The 21,344-nt window shown below is 36.7% G+C and overlaps 2 protein-coding genes across 10 annotated transcripts; one reads left to right on the top strand and one right to left on the bottom strand.

The window, feature by feature from the left end:
• Window position 1: 1 nt before the first annotated feature.
• Window positions 2–4,963, bottom strand: LOC108607528. Of its 4 annotated transcripts, none has more exons than XM_017998406.1 (3): window positions 4,857–4,962; window positions 2,549–2,721; window positions 2–742 (listed from the first exon to the last, which is right to left on the bottom strand). In XM_017998406.1, exon 3 carries the CDS (start codon window positions 734–736, stop codon window positions 71–73), a length of 666 nt encoding a protein of 221 aa, XP_017853895.1. In that variant the 5' UTR covers window positions 737–742; window positions 2,549–2,721; window positions 4,857–4,962; the 3' UTR covers window positions 2–70. The 4 variants fall into 4 exon arrangements, with proteins under 4 accessions (XP_017853895.1, XP_017853896.1, XP_017853897.1 ...); XM_017998407.2 differs by lacking the exon at window positions 4,857–4,962 and adding an exon at window positions 4,454–4,848; XM_017998408.1 differs by lacking the exon at window positions 2,549–2,721 and having other exon boundaries at window positions 4,857–4,963.
• LOC108607522 (paxillin) lies at window positions 1,230–21,131 on the top strand. Of its 6 annotated transcripts, none has more exons than XM_017998393.2 (9): window positions 9,216–9,306; window positions 11,784–11,923; window positions 12,736–12,884; window positions 12,939–13,152; window positions 13,284–13,419; window positions 13,481–13,572; window positions 13,633–13,775; window positions 17,604–18,320; window positions 20,672–21,131. In XM_017998393.2, the coding sequence occupies exons 2-9, from the start codon at window positions 11,839–11,841 to the stop codon at window positions 20,936–20,938; spliced, it is 1,803 nt and encodes a 600-aa protein (XP_017853882.1). In that variant the 5' UTR covers window positions 9,216–9,306; window positions 11,784–11,838; the 3' UTR covers window positions 20,939–21,131. The 6 variants fall into 6 exon arrangements, with proteins under 6 accessions (XP_017853886.1, XP_017853884.1, XP_017853887.1 ...); XM_017998399.1 differs by lacking the exon at window positions 20,672–21,131 and adding an exon at window positions 18,404–18,819 and having other exon boundaries at window positions 9,222–9,306; XM_017998397.2 differs by lacking the exons at window positions 9,216–9,306; window positions 11,784–11,923 and adding an exon at window positions 1,230–1,304 and having other exon boundaries at window positions 20,672–21,128.
• The last annotated feature ends 213 nt before the right edge of the window (window positions 21,132–21,344 follow it).

Raw genomic sequence — 21,344 nt, 5'->3', positions numbered from 1 at the left:
ATCAAGTTGGTTTGTTTTATTTTTGTTCTTATTCTTATGTTAATGGATGACAGTTGTATGAAATATCAATTTATCGATAGTTTGGACCAAATTTAAATACAGAGTTGGACTGATATACTGAAATATTCAGCAATGGGTATTCTTTGCTAAGAGAGGCGCAGTCTATTAAAGGAGTGCCTACAATCCAGTTAATTTTCAAATGCCACAGACTTCTCAATAGGGATATATCCAAGAACGCAGCTGCCTCGCTGCTCACAGCCAAAGTTTTTAGATTGGTTGCCAGATGTAGCATGTTTGGCAATAGATGATCCTCAATGGAACTACAGCTGATATCCAACTCTTCTAGGAATGGCGCCACCAGCAATATTTGCTCAATATAATCGCCAGTCAAGACGACATGCTGGATTTTCAGCACTCGAAGCCTTCCACTCTGTGCGGCTCCTAAGCACAGGTTAGGAAGAAGATCCAAGACCTCTCCTGCTTTTATAGAATAGCCCACATTTACATTAAGGCTGTGTAAGTGACGACCAAGAGCCTGTAGTTGGTTCCAGCCATAAGATGGAGGAAATCGCATGCTGAATTCAAAATGTTTGAATCTATGCAGCTGTTGTTCAAGAATTTGATCAATGCGGGGGTTCAGTTCTCCATGCAGAGCCATAAGTTCATCCAGCGTAAGGTATTGAAAAATACAAACCAAACAATCGTCATTCAGCAGTAAGATCGTTGGCGTGTCCATGGCTAGCTGCAAATAAAATTTGAAATGTAATTTAATCGGCGCCCAAGCAGTCTTATCGTTTATTTATCGCTTATCGCACGACCTATGCTTAACAGCTGAGCAGCGCTTTGTATTTGTATATGTGTGTGTGGCTGCGCGTATTGTTTATATCGGTGCCTACGTGTTTGTGCCGCTCCAAAATTAAAGTGAATCATAAAACTCGTCTCCAAGTTGCGCTAAACTCGCGAGCTGCCATTTCAGCAAAATTATTTTCAAAACTTCGTCCAAGTGGTCTCGTTGTCACTGTCATTGACTTCGATTGTTGTTGTTGTTTTTTGTGGTGCGTCGCGGTATAGGAAAAATAAATTGTTTGCGTGGATATTCAAAATTTAAGTCAATTAACTACGCTTGTGTCTTGCGTTTTTTGTGTATTTGAAGTAAATAATAGCGCACACGAGGTTGCTTTAAGTTGCTTTAAGTGAAAATTCTTTGTTTTTATAAAGTTAAAAGTCCAATCGGAGAAATTGTTATACATACTGACACACATACATACCTGCACTAGACTACAGCAGCACGATGGATGATTTAGGTGAGTGTGTTAACGTAAATGGCGACAAAATAAATCCAATTCCTGTAGCCGTGGCAAGTTCTGCATTAAATACAGGGTGCGCTTGCGGTAACGTGTTTAGTTATTTTTATGTTTACTAACCATTGCGGCTGATTTCAAGGTCGATTGTTGTTAGCGCTTGTTAATTAGCATTCCATGTTAGTAGTACAAAAGACAAACGCTAGATGGCGTGCGAGCTTAACCTGCACGCTTGCCTTATCAAATTGAGTAATCTTGTACGATTAAGTTATTGTTGCTTAAGTTACGTATGTATACGTATGTATTGAACATGAGTATTGCTCATGTTTATGATCAGCCCACCCCGAAATACTTATCAGATAAGATACTTTTCATCCTGGCATATTTTTATGATTTATCAGCATTCCTGGAAACCAAAACGGAATCATAAGCAACAAAAAGAACTATGTTTACACGCACACACACAAGCACACCCACACACATGCGCTTTTTATCTTGCGTACCTCTTTTTTTTTTTTGCTGCTGTTAATGATTTGGCTTAGGCAAGCTAACCGAACATTGAATTAGCTTTTGCCTTTTTATTTTTCACATAAAGCTTTAGTCATCATCTGCAGAAGTTTATATAGCGCGTCATCTGTCCTTGTTGTTGTCGTTACTATTTTATTTTCTTTATGACACAATTCTTGACTCTTTTCTGCCTGTTGCGCTTGTTCTTCTGTAGTTCGTTTTTTGATAAAATAAATATGTAAGCGCATCAGTGTGCGAACATTCCTAAGAGTTGACTAAAGGCCACTTACATATGTATTTAAACACACACACAGATTTACACAAGCGCATTATAAAGAAATTGAAGCAAGTTGACAGCTTCACTGTTGCTTTGAAGCTCAGCTGTTTGCGCTACGCCCACGCACAGTGGCACATGCAATGAGAGTTGCATGCAGCAGAGTAGTAGTGGTACACCTTGATCTTGTGCGCCCACTTTATTGATAACTCTCACTGCCATTAGAGTGGTCTGCCTACTCGACTCGACATGCAACGTCCGGGTATGATGTTGCATGTCTTGCACAAATTATTGATATGTCTGATCTTGAAAATGCATTTTGAACGCACTTCAATTCAACTCACATGGGATGAAACGCAAACAATGTTTTTATATAACAAATGTAATTAGTAAACGATTTTATATTTGCTGCCCATTATAATAAACTTAATTTTTAATATAACATAAACAAACATTTTATACATACTACTTTTTGTGTGCCAGTGAATGACGTTTTGCACCACTGTGCGCAGCCTTAAACAATCTTTGTTTGTCTCTACGTTTGCTGTTAATATGTATCTGCTCTGCCTTTTGCCTGTCTCCTACTTGCGGCTTTCGTTTTGCGGTTTAGCTGTTGTCACCGCCACAGAGATAAAGAGCCTACGAAAAAATATAGAAACAAATGGAATGAACAACAACGATTCGTTTGTTTTGGTTTGGGCATAAGCGCTCTCTCAATAGCTGCATTTGCACTCTGTATTAATTTATCGATCTGGATCGGTGCTTATCATTATTTTATGGCTTTATTTAGCAAATATATGTATATGTTTGAGGTGTAGTAAATAAGCAGATTAATTTAAGTAAATGCTTAAATTTATGCGGATTGAGCTTCAAAGTTTGTTTTTGACCATACGCCTAGCGCATCTTTTCTCCTCTCTCTCTCTCTCTTTGTATTTCTATTGCGCGCTCTCTGACTCTTTGCTGCGCGTGCTGCTTGTGAACAGTGCTGCTATTTGTTAAAAATAAAAAAGCTGTTTTAAAAAAAAAACAGCGAAGAGAATGTTATAAACTATACAAAGCTAACAATTTTATGTTTGTTCATATTAAAAAATAAATTAAGAACTCCTACTGTGCGGCATGCTCAAAAATAACCCCCTCTTAGTTATTAAAAAAAGACTAGATCTGACGGGAAAACAGTCAATTTGGCAGCACTGCTGGCGAGCGCCAAACGCTGCGTTTGGAGTTCAGTTTCCCCAAGTTCCATTTCAATCGTTTGCGACGCTGTTATTAAACGCGACGTTGGCGGCGACGCGCATGTTTCTAACGTCTCAAAAATTATGCTAATTAGTTGTCAAAAAGTGCGGTCAAAAGTTCAGTTAACAAACAAAAAATTACATTGCAACTAAACAAATAGAAAAGTGACGCCAACAAACAGTCAATCAATTAAGTGTTCAATGTGAAATCGTTAAATAATTGAAAAGTAAAGAAAACAAAAAAAAACTGCATTTAAAATCAATGAAAAATTAACAGGTGGTGTAGCGTGGGAAAATTGTTTACTTTTGCTAAGCTATAAATTGTAGATGAATTACTAAGACCACTTTCAGTATATGTTGGTAAATAAAGAGAATACAGTTTATTATTAAGATAAACTAAAAAATTAGTGCGGTAGCTCTCAGCTGATAACGCAAAGAATATAACAAAATAAAATAAAAATAAATTAATGAGCACACTGTCTTGGTGGATTTGTTTAAAAGTAAATGTTGTCAGCAGCTTTGTTGGCAACTTGTTAATTTAAGCTAATTATATAGCTAATTATTGAATTATAATTTCACAAAAAAAAAGTAAACAACTGTGAGCATATGAAAAATGAGAGATTTTCTTAAATGCGACAAGAGCTAAAATTTTTGGTTAGCACCATTAATTTTAGTCGTGGAACTGTCGTGGATTATAAGCAAAGGCAATAAAAAATATGAACAACAAATGCGTAGGCGTAACAAGAGCAAGAATTCTGTTTGATCAACGGCAGATCAGCTGGAAAATGGAACAACAACAAAACAATTAACAAAACTATGCGACATACATAGCTAAAATGATTTTTGTTGTAAACTATCTCAAATTACGAAAGCAAACAAAGTGGGCAAACATACATATATACAGACAAACACTTAAATTGTTTATAGCTATGGCCCAGCTGCAGGCCATTAAATGCACTTATTGAAAATTGGAAACTTATTGGAAACTGCCGCTCAACAAATTTCAATTAGATACAAAATCATATTTGACACACACACAACCACAGAAGTTTGTTTATGTTGAAATTTGTACGCCCACACGCATGCGCTCTCGCTCTCTTTATGCTTAGCTCAAACGCATAAAAGAAATTAGCACTTACCCCTACCGCTCTCATTGTTCCCTCTCTCTCTCTCTCTCTCTCTCTCTTTGTTGACTGCGCTGAGTTCATCGTTCATTTTGTTAGCATTGCTTAGCAAGTTCTCTGTGCTTCAATCAGCGCACAGCGAGATTCTTATCGCTCCAAGTGCCAACTCATAAAAATTCAATTAGTACTATGTTCTCATACTCTAGCTTTCTCTCTCGCTCTCTTTCACTCACTCACTTACTCCTTTTGTTTGGCTGTCTATGACATAGGGCGCTTAACCCTTGTTTACTCATATGTTTACACCCACGTGCTTATTTTTTTTTTAAATTCCATTTCACTCGCATATGCACACGGTTTTCACCTTTGGCGGCGGACCCACAGCAAGGTCATCACAACAACAAATTTTTTATGTACTTACCAATAAATATTAGCATTTATTTATATAGCAGAGTTTAGCGTTCGTTCGTTCGTTTGTCCGTGGCCATTGGTCAAACGAGCGTTCAAGTCCAACGGGCACTAGTCGGCACTTTTTGAATTTCCTGCGCCAAAAAAATATAGATTTCAATTTAAATAATACAGAATAGTAAATGCTCTAAGATATATACATATATATTTAGTTTCAACAATAATATTAGCACAATAGTGTATTATAAAAACTCTTACAGTTAAAAGTGTATAAAATAAATATTTTTAAAACATTGAAATTCTTTATTTAGCATTTGTATTGTAATAATGTAGTAAATAATATAAATCAATTTGGCATAAAATTAATAAGCCGTTAAATTGACACCCAACATGTCAAATTAAAAATGTTTACTACCTTTGAAAAATGTTTAAAGTTGATCGTGCCTTTGACTTTTAAATATAGAATCGTCTACAAAGCAAACATTTGCTGCTTTTTGTTACACATCAGCGCTCTCTTTGCCTTTATCTGTGTGAGATCTGCTTGATATCTGGAAGATTGTTTCTATGCTTTCGTTTTACCCCCAAGACTCAGACTCGGACTCGGAGTTGCTTGGGCAACATTTTTGGCAATGCATTACGGAAATGTAGCGGTGTTTTTTAATTAATTTTTTCTGGTTTATTTTCGCATTATTTCAACGTAGACGTCGCCTTTCGATTTGCTAGAAATTTTAGGTATTTTTAGTTCTCGATCATGAGTGTTGACGTAATTTGGCAACCTTGATTCCCCACCCCCCTCCGCCCAGCACAGTCAATTCCAACAAACAACAAAATAATGCCTGCTGCTGCTGCGTTCAGGTTTTGTTTTCGCTCATTTAAAATCTTTTCTTAAATTGTATTTTCTAATTTATGTTTATTGTTTGTTACCTTTTTTTTCCCAATCTGTCGTTATTTGTTTAGACACATGTTTTGTATACACACATTATGGATTTTTATGGTTCATAAATCTACGCATTATAGCGCATAGATCAGCTTGATCCCAAATGTGCACTTGTCACATCTGTGGGTGCTACATAAATATTTCAAAAACCCATTTATCAATGGTTGTTGCATTTGGATTTTTGGTGGTCCACCCACTCACCGGATTTGTTAGTTTATATGCCAAACATAATGCTGATTGATTAATTTTTATGGATCTTTTAGTCATTTATAGTGCGAATAAAGCTTTTAATTAAAAACAGAGTGCTGCAATATTTATGCGGGCTTAGAAAACTTCTTATTAATTTTTAAATGATTACGTAGAAATAACAGAAAACTGTTAAGGCATTAACATGCTGCTGTTAGCTATGCGGCTTTTATTAAAATATAGACTAGTCTGAAGTCTGAAGTCTGAAGCCACTTCTGGCGAACATATTTATTATTAAGTCTGTGGGATTAGATTTCTTAAAAGGGCAACCTATAGTCTGGCGACTGGGTCAGATCTCAACACTGCGTTTATATGATAGACAGGCGGATACCAAATGACAGCCCGAACTCTCAGCACAAACATAAACGACAAATCCGTCGACGGCAGCCAAAAAGGCCAAAAATAAAAATGCGCTTATAAATAATTCGTATGCCACGCAAGAAAAACAAAGCGTTTAAATAAATCAAAAGCGAAAAGCTGCAAAAGTAAACTAATGGAAAAATGTTGAAATTAGTGTAAAGGGTGATTTTTCATTGATTTTTATTGTTGTATTCGAATGCAGTTGGCAGTGAAAAGTGTAAAAGTGTTAAACAATTATGGATAGAACAATGTATGGTAAAATTGATCCGGGTGCAAGGCAACCCTATCGCACTGCTCTGAGCAAAGGCATATCGCCGGGTTGTAAGTATTTTTAAAATAAAATATAGAAATTGTGATTCACATAGCGTATGCTTAATATGCTTATGTGTGATTTACTTTTAAAAACAAATAAACAAATTATATGTTGCATGCAGTTTATGCTTGGCTTCGTTTGTGTTTGAAACTCGAAATTGTGCTGCATACTTTGGGGCTTATTGTGATATAAGCTTACAAATGTAAACAATAGATGGCTCTGTACATCCAGCATACGCACTGTGGACGTTTAATTAAAGCAGCAACAATTTAAAAACGATTACTTACGATTTAATTTCTTGCACATGATCTATATTTGGATTTTTCTGATTAATTGCTCTATTATAACTATTCAACTAACAATTTACTTTTATTTTATATTTCAGCATATTATTTTTTACAATCCCAATCGCAATTATAAATTGAAAATCTACCAAAGTGCCATGTGCATTTTCATTTTGAATAAAATTATAAATTATAAGAGTTGCCAAATTCTTTATGTTTAGTTCTTGTAACATTTTTATGTTTTTTACAATGCGTTGATGTTACAATATAAACATTTTGAGCACTAACAATAACGTGTTGCAACCACGCATATGCGTTTTATGACTTTTCGATCACAAAACACATTATAGAAGTCTCAACAACAAATTGTTTGCGCTGGGCTCAACACTCGCACTCTCTGATTTTGTTCGTATTTGTTTACTTTGCACTATGTAATTACAAACTCAGACACACACACACACACACACACAGATGCAAAAAAAAAAAAACAACTAAAGCGTTTTGTGGAAGATTGCATCAACCTACAACAACATAACATTAATTTTTTCACTTGTCAGTCACTGATTTGAATATTTCGAGTTCAGTTGCTTTCGAGACTTTGTGCAAGTGCGTTCATCGGTTAGCAAGTGCAATTAATAAACATAAAATGACAATCGGTAAGCTGCAATCAGAACAAACTGCTTGGGGCAAAGGCACGACCTCACTTTTCTACAACTACGCTGAGCCCCAAACCACGCGTTTCATTCATTAGATCATGCCATTCATATAGCAACGACAGAGAGACAAGCACGTGAGCATATGTCAGCTATAATATACTCTATAAAAAAGAATGTTAAGAATGTGCAAAGAACATTTTATACTAAATGGCTATACATTAGCTTAAGGAAAGCACGTACTGTAATTAAAAAAAAAAAAGTTGTATATACCCCATTTACAGTTTGACAAAGGTATAGTAAAAACTATAGCAAGTATGTAGTGTGGGTGTCATGTATGTGACTGCAAGTGTATAATTCTAATATTAAGCCCGTCAGCTCAGCTGTAAATACCTGATTCAATGCTATAACAATGCTTGAAACCTTGGTGTAAATCAATTCAACACTTAGCCAGCTGTTAACATATTATTATTTGGGATTTAAAATGCTAAGCCTGCGACGGAAGTTGGAAAAACTTGTAGAAATCACGTAAGACGAATTTATAAACCCGTTCGTATACAAAAGCTTCGCTACAAGAAGTCTTAGAAACATTTATTATGCATTGTCTGGTGAGCATCTGCTTGTTAACCTCTTTGAACCGAATAGATTGAAATAAAATAATCTGCGCCATCAGATTGGGTGTGTAGCTCCCCATCGTTAGCATAGTTTGGGTGAAAAAAAGCGAAATCGCGCATTGTCAAATTAAAAGCCACAAATAAAAATAATCAACAGCAACACTTTTAATTTGTTGGCCATTCATCATTCTTGTTGCTGTTGTTGTTGTTTTTGTTGCCTGCATACTAATTTTAGTTTTTGGTCAAAGTCAAGTGAGTCATCGTCACTAAAAGTGCGACGGATGCTGTTTTTCTTGTCAATTCTCAACGACAGGTGGCGCCGCTGTGACAAACACCCACCACAGCCAGCGAGAGAGAGAGAGAGAGAGAGAGAAGAGATGAGAGAGAAAGAGAGAGAGAGAGAGAGAGAGAGAGAGAAACAAACAGTAGCAAGCAAGCAAGCTGACTAAACAAATGGCAACGTTTTCTCAACACTATTGTTTTTGTTTGTTGTATACAACAACTGCTAACAATAAAAGTGTTGTAATCAACAGCAGCAACAGCAACAATAACCGCAACATCAGCACAGACGTTTGCCCAATTGAGTCTGAGCGAGTTTTCCCACCCTCTCTTGAGTGAGTTATGTGTGGCACAGTGGTTTGCAAAATATTGTAGCTCAATTTTGGATTGAACAAATATTTAAACAGATTACACGCACATAATATTTTATATGTTTATTATTTACATATAATTTTGCAATTTATTTTATATTTTTATTAATAAGCAGCTCATATATAATTTGCTGTTTGTTTAAAATAACAGCTGTTTTTTAATACGCTGTTGACTTTTTAATCACGAAACATGCGACTCTAAACCAGTGTGCGCTGCTGCTGAGGATCGCAGCCCAGCCTCAGCTTCAGCAACGGTTTTTGTCGGCCGTCTTGTTCAGTTGCTTTTAAGATTTTGCCGAGCGAAAAATACAAAATAGTTTTTGTGGGTGCCCGTCGCTGTTCGTGCGTGGAAAAATCAAAGATCGATTTGTTGTTTTCGCAGTGTGTATCTCGCTCGCGTGTGTGTGTAAGCATTTAATTAAGGCAACAAATTTTCGATAAAAATATACAACAACAACAAGAGCAATAACAACAATGAATGGCAAACAAGTGAATCGCATGAAAAACGAAAGTGACAGCGCGCATTGCTAAAAATCAACAATAACAACAACAACAACAACAAAAATTAATGTAACAATGTCAACAACAGCAATTGCGAGCACGATTAAGCAGCAGCAGTCGCAGCAGCAGCAGAGGCAGAAGAAGAAGCAGCAGCGACAGAAGCAGCGACCAGACGCAGTCAAGAGCAATAAAGCAACAACAATTGTTGTGCATGCTTGACCTGCTCTACGCTCACCCACGCGCGCGCTCTCGCATGCGTTCGCTCTCTCTCTCTCTCTCTCTCAGTTAGTGTGGCCTGCGTTTTCAACTTCCTCTCTCACCTTTTGCGAAGTTTCCCTTGCACTACGTTTGCCATTTCAATTTCAACAGCTGTCATGTGGTCAATATTAACTTCAGTTTTTTCGCTCTTTGTTCCACTGCATTTGCTCTCTCAATTGATGCTCAGTTTAGTGTGCAGTGTGTTGTCTTATTTTAATTGATTTTAATTGCGTTTTGATTAACGCAACTTGCGACAATATATTAAGCAATCGCTTCAATTAACAAACCAACTGCATTTTGCCTTTGGTATTTGTTGACATTTTAAACAATTTTGCTGCATATTTATTGCCTCATAGCAACAAAAAACATGAGCGTGAGATGAGCTCAATGTTATTCAATTGAAATTGAAATTCCGCAGAACTTTTGTTTATTTTGAGAACTTTTTGATGTTTGCATAAGCTAAAGAGACAAGCAAAACAAATCGTCATAACACTATTAACCTAATCTAGAAATTTCCAGCTGCGGTTTTTCCATTCAAAACTGTCAACTTTAATAAGTTCGTTCTGCAACGCTGTCCCATTATTTATACTAAAAAAAACTGCTCTTGGCTTTATTTATGTTCCATAAAGTTCCCTCTTAACTGCCACATATCATTCAGCTTGTGACACTTTGTTCCCCACTTTTGAATCACTCACAACATAAGCACGGGGTAAACGTCAAGCAGCAGATCATCTCACAAATTTTTCGAATCATTTACTTTCCACCACACACACCACACACTTTGCAACATAATTCTTGTCGTTGACCCACTGAAGCGCGACGCTTTGATAACCCTGTCTGTGCTATATTTAGACAAGTTCCTACATTTAGTCACCATATGGCAGAGCTAGAGGCAATATAGTACACTCCAAAGCGTCAACCACATGTTCGATCGCTCGATTGTATATAATATGTATATATAGTATATATATGTATATTGTTTTCAGTTCCTTTTTGATTCGATGGCAATTGGTTTATTTTTAGGGAAATTGCGAAAAGCTTTGCCATTTGTCTGATATTTTGCCCAATAATGAAAGCGCTTTGAAAATACGTCTATATGTATATATAGATCAATGTTCTATTGACTCATATGTATGTATAGCACCTGCCAAAAACTGAAAAATCAACACCTCAACTTTTATATAAGTCAAAATAATTTTTAATGCTCAAATCTCAAATGTGAGTGAAATCGAGCGCTAAATTTTTGGCATTGGCCCAGTTAGCAGCTGCTTATGGGACGGCGGGACCAAAAGGCGCAACTTTTGAAAGCCACCCCAAATATTAATGCAAAAACAGCAACAAATATTATATACATATAATTTTAGGTGACTTTTTCATTGATTTATTTATGGCTGTCTGTCTGTCCTAATCGCAGTCTGTCATGTTTTTGTTTTGTTTGTTGGGCGTAGAGTTGGCGCTTTTAGTTTGTTTACCAAACTTTGGGCTAGGTATTGAAGTTCGACTTGCCATGTCCAGAACAGACCCAAGACCCTACCTTTATTTTTTTGCTTTTAGTTAAATGCTGGCTGCGTCCCAATGCAAACAACATTTAAGCAATCAATAAAATATGGAAAATGTACAGTGGTCACTACATAAAGTGAACTTCTTATTGCGTCTCACTTCAAACATTTATTAAACAAAATTTTAATCTGTCTTAAACTTATTAGCGCGTATTTACTGTACAGCTAATTCATATGTTATTTCATGCCTTGTTGCGATTCTTAGCTTATTAGAGACTAGTTCGTCCCACGACAAAAACAAAATATTTATTTGCTCTCAGACCTCGTCTACTGTCGATGTTTGTTCCACAGCGCTGCGCTCTCCTCCACCCTCGAACGTCTGTAGCTGTTTTTAGGCAGCTCCTACTCTTATTTTGTGACCACTTTGATCGAAAGTGTGGGTGTTGCTTCGAATCTTAATACAGTTTTCTTTTGCAACTTTGTCTCTGCACAAATTCGTTCAGTTGGCAACTAGCTGCCATTTGTTGTTGTTGTTGTGGTTGTGGTTGCCATTTATAGTGCTCTAAAGTTTGTGTGTGTTCAACTAATCAAGTGACTAAAGGCAATCGTTTGTACCTTAATTTAGTGTGTCTTTCGTTCGTTCGATTTTGGCCATATTTGTCTGCTGTTGGGGCTAAGAAATGTCTTCGAAACTGATATCATCATCGTTCCACAGCACGCCTCTGAGTGATTGCTTTAAAGTGGGCGCGTTCGAGAGACGTTTGGGTAAGTCCAATTTGAAACGCAACTTGGCTATCATATGTGGGCTGAGGCGGCCACTGACACTGAGTCCGAGTGAGAGTGGTCCAAGGTCAAGTTCAAATGCAACACGACCGATCTAGATAAGCAGACACTTTAACAATTTATTTTGAAACTAAAAAGCGCGTGCGTGTTGAATTTAGTTAGTGCAAACATAAACGGAAAATACATTTTAAAAATTATTTTAAGCTCAATTAAGAAATTAAGGCACAATTAAGCAAATATTCTTATTAGTAAATTTTAAGCAAGAATTTAACAGTAAATAATGCTTAAAAGCTAAAATCCAGTGCTCAAATCTATATAATCATAATATATATAATGTAAAAACAGAATATGAAACTTTTTATTTATAATTTTGTTTATTTTTAAGCTATATACAAAACATATGTTTATGCATACAAAAAAGCTTCTCAAAGTCCATTTAGCCGAGACACCAACCACTTGGCTGTCAAGTGTGCTTGACATGCCGCTAAAGCAAACTTTTCTATCAGTCAAAATAAACAAAACGAATTGTTGACAAACTCATGGCCTAATGCCTTATCTATAATATTTTTTTTTGTATGAAGATATATGCAGCAGCAACAGCAAAGTAAAACTTAAGGCAGTTGGACAATAATAGTTATCAGTCTTACTTATGATTCAGTAAAGTTAGGCAGCAGGCAAAAGTGTATGGGCCATGGCTAATTATGGCGATTACGACAATTTGGGTGGGCTAGCGTCGCAGCAGCTAAAAATTGTTATAAAATTCAACTAAACCTGCGCTTTTTCTAATATTGCAGATGCACTCTTGGCGGATTTGCAAAACAGCGTGCCGGGCCAGCCGCAGCCGGCGCAGCCTCAATACGGCACCGTGCAATCGAAGACGCAACAATTTGTGGATAATACACCAGGCTATGGCAGTCTGAGGGGCAAGGCGCAGCCGCAGGTGGTAAGTGAACTAGCAAACTTTATAGAGCAGCGTATAAAACTTTTATCTCAACAGTATACGGAGCATTATAGCTCGGAGACGCGCTCACCCAGCGCTGCGGATTTCAATGGTCAGAAGTTAAGCAATGGCTTTCAGAGTCACAGCAACGGTTCATTGCCACGCAGCGGCTATAAAAATGGCCAACAGTTGCCACCCAGCAGTTCCGGTTTGTCCGAGCTGGATTCCTTGCTGCAGGATTTGCAAAATGCACGTTATAATAATGGCAAGGGTAAGTTCGAAGCAAAGTAACTAACTAAAGGCGCAATTCTTCTTCTTTTAATAAACAAACTGTCTTCAGTTGCTTGCAGCCCTTTAAACTTTCCAATAAATCATAATAATGCTTGTGCTCTCTCCTTTTAGAAATCGATGTGCCCTACAGCACTCCGCACTCGAAGTACAACACGTACAATAGCTACGCCTCAGTGGAAGAGCGACCCACTGTCGATAGCCTGCTTAATGAACTGGATAATGCTCACATTTATGCTGTGCCCAATGGGTAGGTCCAGCCACACCACCATCCACTTAAACTGCCACTCAATATTTGTTTTGCTTTTTAGAACTGCTCACAAATCGCCCACGCCTGGCAGACATGTGACCATAACTGTGCGTGAAACCAAAACGGAGAATCTAACAGGTCCGGATGGACCAGGTGCGTACCACAGCAGCCATTTGAAATGTTTAAATTTATTAAATGTTAATGCTATTGCAGTTGGTTCAATTGAGGAGCGCATTGTGCAGGAAAAGAATTCGTATACGCCAAATCATGCAGTGCCTGGAGTTCATCAACAGGCCTACACCTCACAGGCAACAAAGGAGTTGGATGATTTAATGGCTTCACTGTCGGACTTCAAGGTGAGCTTAGCCGCAACGTTGGCAGCCGCTAATGGATTGATAGTTGTCTAGTTAAAGCAGATTATTAGTTAATGTAAGAATAGAATTCTTGTTAGTTGCGCAATGTTTACAAACTTTAAGCTAAGCTGTATATATTTTTTATGTTATAACTGAGTCTAGCTGCTAACTTGCTCTTATTTTTCATTTAGTTTAGTTTGTATATTTAAACATATGTTAGCACATGGTTAACAATTTAATTAGTTTTTTGCGCACGCACTTTGTTGTTAGACTTATTAATTCTTTTCACCTGTCGCGTCAGCAAATTGAATGACGCTATTTTCTTGGCATAAGACATTTGTTCAAAAACTATAAAATTTCACAAAAATGTATCAACTCAAATGGTTTGACGCATTTAGTTAGTTAGCCAGTTTGCTAAATCAAAGAGCCGCAGCGTCTGATCCATTGAGTTCTTGACTTTGACTTGTTGAAGGCTGTCGCAGCCTTTAAATAGATTTTATAAACACATGTCTTTTTATGCTTTCGATTAGCAACTTGAATTTATTGTCACATTTATGCGATTTATTGCACACGGCGCGCCATTAAACAAAAGCTAAATCTTAGGCATATATATATATGTATATTATGTGAAGTCATCTCAACTTTACGCTCGAGGTACATAAAACGATCGATCAATGCTCGTTGAGTAAACAAAACAAAATAATTTGCCTTATTTGCATTCAATGTGATTTTTCCATGTGGCGAAGAAAATCAAAAGCCCGTAGCCGCGTTCACAAGCGTTTCCGTTTAATATTTTCTCTTATGGATTATAATATTTTTCCTTGTGTTCCAATATATTGCGACGCGCGGACATTTGTTTTTAGAAACTTTCTGACATTGTACACAACGGCTCGTTGATGATGATGATATATTTTAACAGATGCGCTCGCCACAATTTCTATTCTTTTATTTTGTATTCATATTTGTGTTTTTCTCACTGTTTTTTTTTTGTTAGACGCGTGCAGACAGTTTTACTAGTATTTTGAATTCGTTTTATGTTTTGATTATGGGTCAAGGCTTTTTATGATCAACATTATTTTAGAGTTGTTCATGTGTCTGTCAGCAGGCAAAGCATAAAAAGCTAAAAGTTTTATATCAAAGCCATTTGCTTGATTTAAAAAAGTTTGAAATGGGTTTGAGTTAAAAATATTTTCTAGCTACTCAAACTTTTAACTTATCAAATGACTTTAAATTAGATTATTTATTATAATAGATATAATAGTACTATGTGAAATTAAAGCCATCTGAAGTATATTTTAGGGCTTGTTATATGCTTTTTTGTCTGAAATTATTTTTAGCATTAATCAAGAAATATGTTTAGTTGTTTAGTTATAAAAATTGTATTTCAAATGTTTTTTTAATCCTCTACAAAATTATGCATGTTGCCCAAAATCGTTAAATTATAATTTCAAGCGCTTTTTGTTGACATTGAACATTTTTTAAAATTTTGAATAATATTGATTTTCCTTGAGAAATTCTTTAAATAACGCAAAGACAAGTGCAGCCTTTCATCAATATAAATATTAAATCAAAAATGCTGGCAGACCACACACAATAATTGCAATTAATTAGCAACATTCTTGAGTGTGACACTCGAATTACTACAACTAATTAATGGATAATTAATAAGCGAATTATATGTATTTTGACTTGACGATGGTCACAGCAACGAATGCAAAGCAGACGGCAGATTAAAAATTGCATTTCAATGTCATTGACGAGTGCATATATATCAAACTAATGTATGTGTGTGTGCGCGACCATGTGTGTCTGTTAATTATTTAATATCATTTACAATTTTTCGCCAACAAGTCTCAAGTCATATCGAGGCGTGTCCATGACTTTTGTTGATATGCTAGCAAAAAGAAATGATAAATATTAAAATCAAATTGCCTAACTTAATGTCTATGTGTGTGTGTGTGAGTGTCTGTCTGTGCCAAATACATGAGAGGAAAAAGTATATAAACAATATTGCACACGGCACGTCAAAAATCTGCTTAACGCATTGGCTACAACAATTTTAAATATTTTTTTTTTGTGGCGCCCACACGACACTGGCAGCACTCAAAGCGCTGCCCAACAACCAACCAACCACCCACCCACCCACCGCTTAGGTCAACGCTGTCAGCACATTTTGCACGTAGCGCACGTTAAAGTTCCTTTTTTTTAGTTCTATTTGTTCATTGCAAATCATTTGCATGTCTATTTTTGTATAATAAACTAATTTACATGTGCCTGTTCGTCAGTCCGTCTGTCTGTCTTTCTGTCTGATTGTTGATCTGTGCTTTTTATATATTTATGATGCTCTTTTCATTGCCACTCCCCCCGCCCCTGCTGGGCAATCTGTTTGCTGTCTGCCGCGCTTTCAATTCAAAACTGTTTATACAGCTCGCCTCATAATCTTACCATTCACAAAAGCAAAGCTCATTGATCGAAATTTCCTTCTCGCCTCTTCCTGTTTGCTGTATAAACACAATTCCCACTCTCAACCTCTCCCAATGAGCCAGTTTATTGAATCTTTAGGCGTGTGCCGCAGCATCTTTGCTTTTCTCAATGTTGCCGCGGGGAAATCCTGTTTACCCAGCGACAATCTTTCAGTTTTATAGCGTTCGTATTAGCTACTGATCATATGGATTATATTTTGCTAACCATGCCAAATTATTTGATATTTTTTTTTATAGGCGCATATACTTTTTTTTTTGTAGCCTAAAATAGCGTAGCAGAAATTGAAAATTTAAAACAGGAGCGCATTGCAAATTTTGAGGGTTTCAACTTTGGCTGAAATAAAAGAATAAAGCGTAGAATTTGTGAATTCTGTTCTTGAATCAGAATGCTTTGAAAATTTAAATTTTGCTGCTTTTTTAATACAATAATCCAGTTTTATGCGCTATTAGCTTTAATGTCTCATAATGTTTTTGCCAATGTTTTCGTTTTTGTAAAAATATTATTTTTGTTCTATATTGGTTTATAAAAGTTTGAGCTAGATCTAGGTCTTAATAGTAGTAGTAGCTATAGTAGCAATAGTAGTTGTATTAGTATATGAACTAAAGAGTATTATAGATGATTGGATTTATGCTTTTTATATTATTCCAAGAATATTTTTTAATTACTGTAAGACTTAAGATCGAGCTTTTGCTAAGAACGCCCCCATTTTGAGGCGCCCCTGGCATAGCTGAAACTTCACTGAACTGAACCATCGTCAGATAAACATAACGCACACAGATGTAGATCTCTCAATTAGTTGTCTAGGTTGGTTTTTGGGAAACGCACACACAGTTAGCCAAAGCTCTGGGCAGATTTACAAATACAAGTGAAAATGAAAATGCAAAGTTTATGAAAGAAAAATTGTTGTTTGTATGCTGAAATGGAAACTCGCACGACACGCAGCGGCAGCAGAGGCAGCGGCTGCTTAGCAGAGCGAGGGAGGGGGCGAATAATTTTCTATATTTTTGGCAATGAACGAAAACTACGTCAACATAGAAAATGCTGCGCGGTGTGTTTTTCTATCTAAGAGAAGAGCGTCGTGCGCAACGAAACACACACACACACACATGTGTAGAAATGAATTTATTTTATTTGAATAGAATGTTTTTTTTTTGTTGTGTGTGGAACGAACAATTTTTGTGTTGATTTTGTCTTGGGCAAAAAGCAAAAGTTTTTCTATTGGCGCGCGCATAAAATTCAATTCAGTCGAGTCAAGCACAGCGAGCAGACGACGTAAGGCGCTAAGCAGCTGCCACAACAAAATTCTTAACAAAAAATAATTAATTTGTATTCAATTTTTGTGTACAGGTTGGCGGTAACGGTTACGATCAGCAGCATCAGCAGCAGCAGCAACAAGCAGGAAACGGAGCTCAGCAGTTGCAACATCATCAGCAACATTATCAGCAAACTGTAACGGATTACGCACAGCCCAGCAAAGGGACACAGCAGGCGCATTTGACGCAGACTATCGAGGAGACAACCATCGTCGAGGAGGACGATAGCCGTGAGGATCAATTGGATTCTATGCTTGGCAATCTACAGGCCAATATGAGTCGTCAAGGAGTCAATACCGTACAGAAGGGCTGCTGCAATGCCTGCGAGAAGCCGATTGTGGGCCAGGTGATCACCGCGCTGGGCAAGACCTGGCACCCGGAGCATTTCACCTGCAACCACTGCAGCCAGGAGCTGGGCACACGCAACTTCTTCGAGCGCGATGGCTTCCCCTACTGCGAGCCAGATTACCACAATCTGTTCAGTCCACGCTGCGCCTACTGCAATGGCGCCATACTGGACAAGTGCGTCACTGCGCTGGACAAGACCTGGCATACGGAGCACTTCTTCTGCGCCCAGTGCGGCCAGCAGTTCGGCGAGGATGGCTTCCATGAGCGCGACGGCAAACCCTATTGCCGCACCGACTACTTCGAGATGTTTGCGCCCAAGTGCAATGGCTGCAATCGCGCCATCATGGAGAACTATATCTCTGCTCTGAACTCGCAATGGCATCCCGATTGCTTTGTCTGCAGGGTAAGCTATCAAACTCTCTCTTTACAATGGCAACTTAATTTTGAACTTTTTTAACTATTGATCATCGCGTGTTAAAACTTTAGGATTGCAAGAAAGCTGTGCGTGGCAAATCTTTTTATGCCATGGAGGGCAAGCCCGTTTGCCCGCAGTGTGTGGGCGTTGATGAGGAGGAATAAGCTGTGTGTCTGCCCATGCTAGAGGCAACTTGTTGAAGTTCAGCAGCTACGAAAATAGTCGACGCCCAGATACAGATAAAATAGCTTTATCTATATTGTTAGCGTGACACTTTCAGCTCGCGTTCTATTTTTGTTACACAAGTCTAAAAAACATTTCTGTGGCTGTTGCGGCGCCTCAACTTGTTGCCCCGTTTTGCATCCAGCAACCAACAATCAACAACAACAACAACAACTACAACAACAATAACAGATACAATGCTGACCACCGTTTAATGCGGTTCGGCTGGCTTGCGTGTCTGTTCGACCCCCCCACTTAATTATGCTGGTGTGCGCCCCTGATTTTCTGCATACCTTAATGTTGACCAAGCCCCCCTTAGTCCCCCCACTGTTGAACTTGAATTTTCTATATATTATGCTATATAGTTATAAGTTTTTAGGTATTTTTTATGATTAAACTTAAACATTTATAAAGCAATATTGTAATTTGTTTTTGTAAATAAAATTTAAATAATTTCTTATTATTAAAAAAACAAAAAACACAAAAAAAAACTTAAACAAAAGCACAAAAATATTAAAAAAGGCACACAGACTGTACCAGTTTCAGTGTCAAGTGTTGCGCTGTTTTGACCTTGACATGCAGCAGCCTGTGACCTTCAACCTCTGTGCTAACAAATTACAATATTGCTTAATAGATATGCTAGAGCAACAAGCGTGGGTGCTTCCACTGTATACAATCCTTTACTACTATAACATATATATATATATATATATATATATATATATATATATATATAAATATATACTATTTCTGTAGCTGACGTTGTGCTCATAAATTAAACACACACAGAATTAGCAAACTAGATATACCATACATATAATTATATACATGTGTATAAAGAACACGCTCTGTTGGTACACACAAAGTACTTTTTGTCTAAAACATATTGCATATATCCATATCTATACTATATATAGTCTATTTGCACTGATAAATAGCAACAGCACGTGATGGTTTCGCTGTAGAGAACTCGAAAATAGGCCGACTATAGTTTTTTTTTCAACATTTATAGCTGCAGCTATTGTTAAATATATTTTAAAAATTGTTGTTACATCTGTATGCATTCCAATGTTTATTGTTTTTCAATAGTTTGCCAGAAATGTTTTTCATATTTGTGTTTATTGAATATTATTGGCCTAGTTAGCAAGATTTTTCATAATGCTTAGACAAAATATTATTTTGTTTTTAAAACTGATTTATTTGAAATATTTATTTTATTTTAAACAAACCGCTTTCTGTTCATAAATAGTTATTTTATTTCTGGCAGTAATTCTTATCATTGGTTTTTCCACAAAAAGATGCAATTGGCTTTTTCGTATTTTCGAATTCGAATTATATTTTAATCACTAGAAAATCGAAACATTATTTTTTAAATTCAAAATAACTTCCGTACCCGTGCTCAAGCTCCTCATAAGGTTATCTGTATATTTTATTGTATTTATTTATATTTAAACGCTTGGATTCTGGCCAAAAGCGTGCGCAAAATATTATTGTCATACTATTGTTGTTGTTGTTATTGCTGTCTCTGCTGTTTGTTGTTGTTGCCTTAGAAATGTTTGTCCAAAAAACATTTAAAAAAAGAAACAAAGCCAGAGGTTTGCTTAATGTGCCAAAATTTATCATTGATTTTGGCATCTCTTTGTTCTATATTATTTTTTTGCTGTTTTCAATTAGCTGAACTCTAAGTGCGTGCGCACCACTGTGCACAGTGTGCAATGGCAATTCATACATTTCCTCTGGCACATACTTAGTTATATTCGCTTGACATTATATTGTAATTGGGCTGAGCTAGCCAAGCATAAAATTTCACACAAATTGCACAAATATAGTTTTTGCCAAAGATTTTCTAAATTCGAAAAATATTGTTGGAAAATGTTATGTGCAAAAGGTATCTAGATATATGTGTGGGTTAGCATGGTCATGCTATATGGCAGCTAATTTATAGCTGTAATTAGCAGCAGTTTGGGCAGCGACCAAATTTTTAATAACATTTGCCTTATAATAAATAATCTAAAATGAGTTTTCCGCACTTTAACTAAACATTATTCTAATATATATTTTAATAATAGCGAGCAAATTGCGCAGTTACTTATTTAAATTATATTTTTATTTTTTAGGACTGCCGTCAACCCTTCCAGGGCGGTTCGTTCTTTGATCACGAGGGTTTGCCCTACTGTGAGACACATTACCATGCCAAGCGCGGTTCGCTCTGCGCTGGTTGCTCCAAGCCAATAACGGGACGCTGCATTACGGCCATGTTCAAGAAATTCCATCCGGAACATTTTGTTTGCGCCTTCTGTCTCAAGCAGTTGAACAAGGGCACATTCAAGGAGCAAAAGGATAAGCCCTACTGCCATGCGTGCTTCGACAAGATATTTGGTTGAAGCAGCCGCCAAATAAACTAACAAGAAAACAATAGTTACGATTATAATGCTGTTTTGTACGATTCACGATTATTCTTTTTCAAACAATACTATACCATACAATATGATATATTCATCTGTGCTTTGTATAATCGAGTCAAATTAGTAATTTAATTAACACTTTTAATCCGTTAGTTGACACTAATAATCAATTCGATATGATATTGTCAAACGATATTTCTACTCTTTCAATGAAAACAATAAATATATAAATATTATAAATAAATGCGTAGTTTCTTTTTAGACAACTTGCTTTAAAGTTAAACTTTAAAAACTCAATATGCAACCCACTGTACTCAATATATCTTAGTCAAGACACACACCTGTGAGTGTTGGTATCTTTTTTTGCTCAATTTCTGCGCGTCCA

The sequence above is a fragment of the Drosophila busckii genome, unplaced genomic scaffold (genome assembly GCF_011750605.1).
Source record: "Drosophila busckii strain San Diego stock center, stock number 13000-0081.31 unplaced genomic scaffold, ASM1175060v1 hic_scaffold_45, whole genome shotgun sequence".
In the NCBI taxonomy this organism is placed as follows: Eukaryota; Metazoa; Arthropoda; class Insecta; order Diptera; family Drosophilidae; genus Drosophila; species Drosophila busckii.
The sequence above is the reverse complement of the archived record's forward strand: the minus strand, read 5'-3'. Positions and strand labels throughout refer to the sequence as shown.

Bases quoted from the DNA above. Each gene is read 5' to 3' on its own strand.
- LOC108607528 (XM_017998408.1), bottom strand. From the start codon at position 736: ATGGACACGCCAACGATCTTACTGCTGAATGACGATTGTTTGGTTTGT.
- LOC108607522 (XM_017998395.2), top strand. From the start codon at position 6,623: ATGGATAGAACAATGTATGGTAAAATTGATCCGGGTGCAAGGCAACCC. The intron at 6,708-12,735 runs GTAAGTATTTTT...CTAATATTGCAG, and splicing joins CAAAGGCATATCGCCGGGTT to ATGCACTCTTGGCGGATTTG. The intron at 13,573-13,632 runs GTGCGTACCACA...ATGCTATTGCAG, and splicing joins AACAGGTCCGGATGGACCAG to TTGGTTCAATTGAGGAGCGC.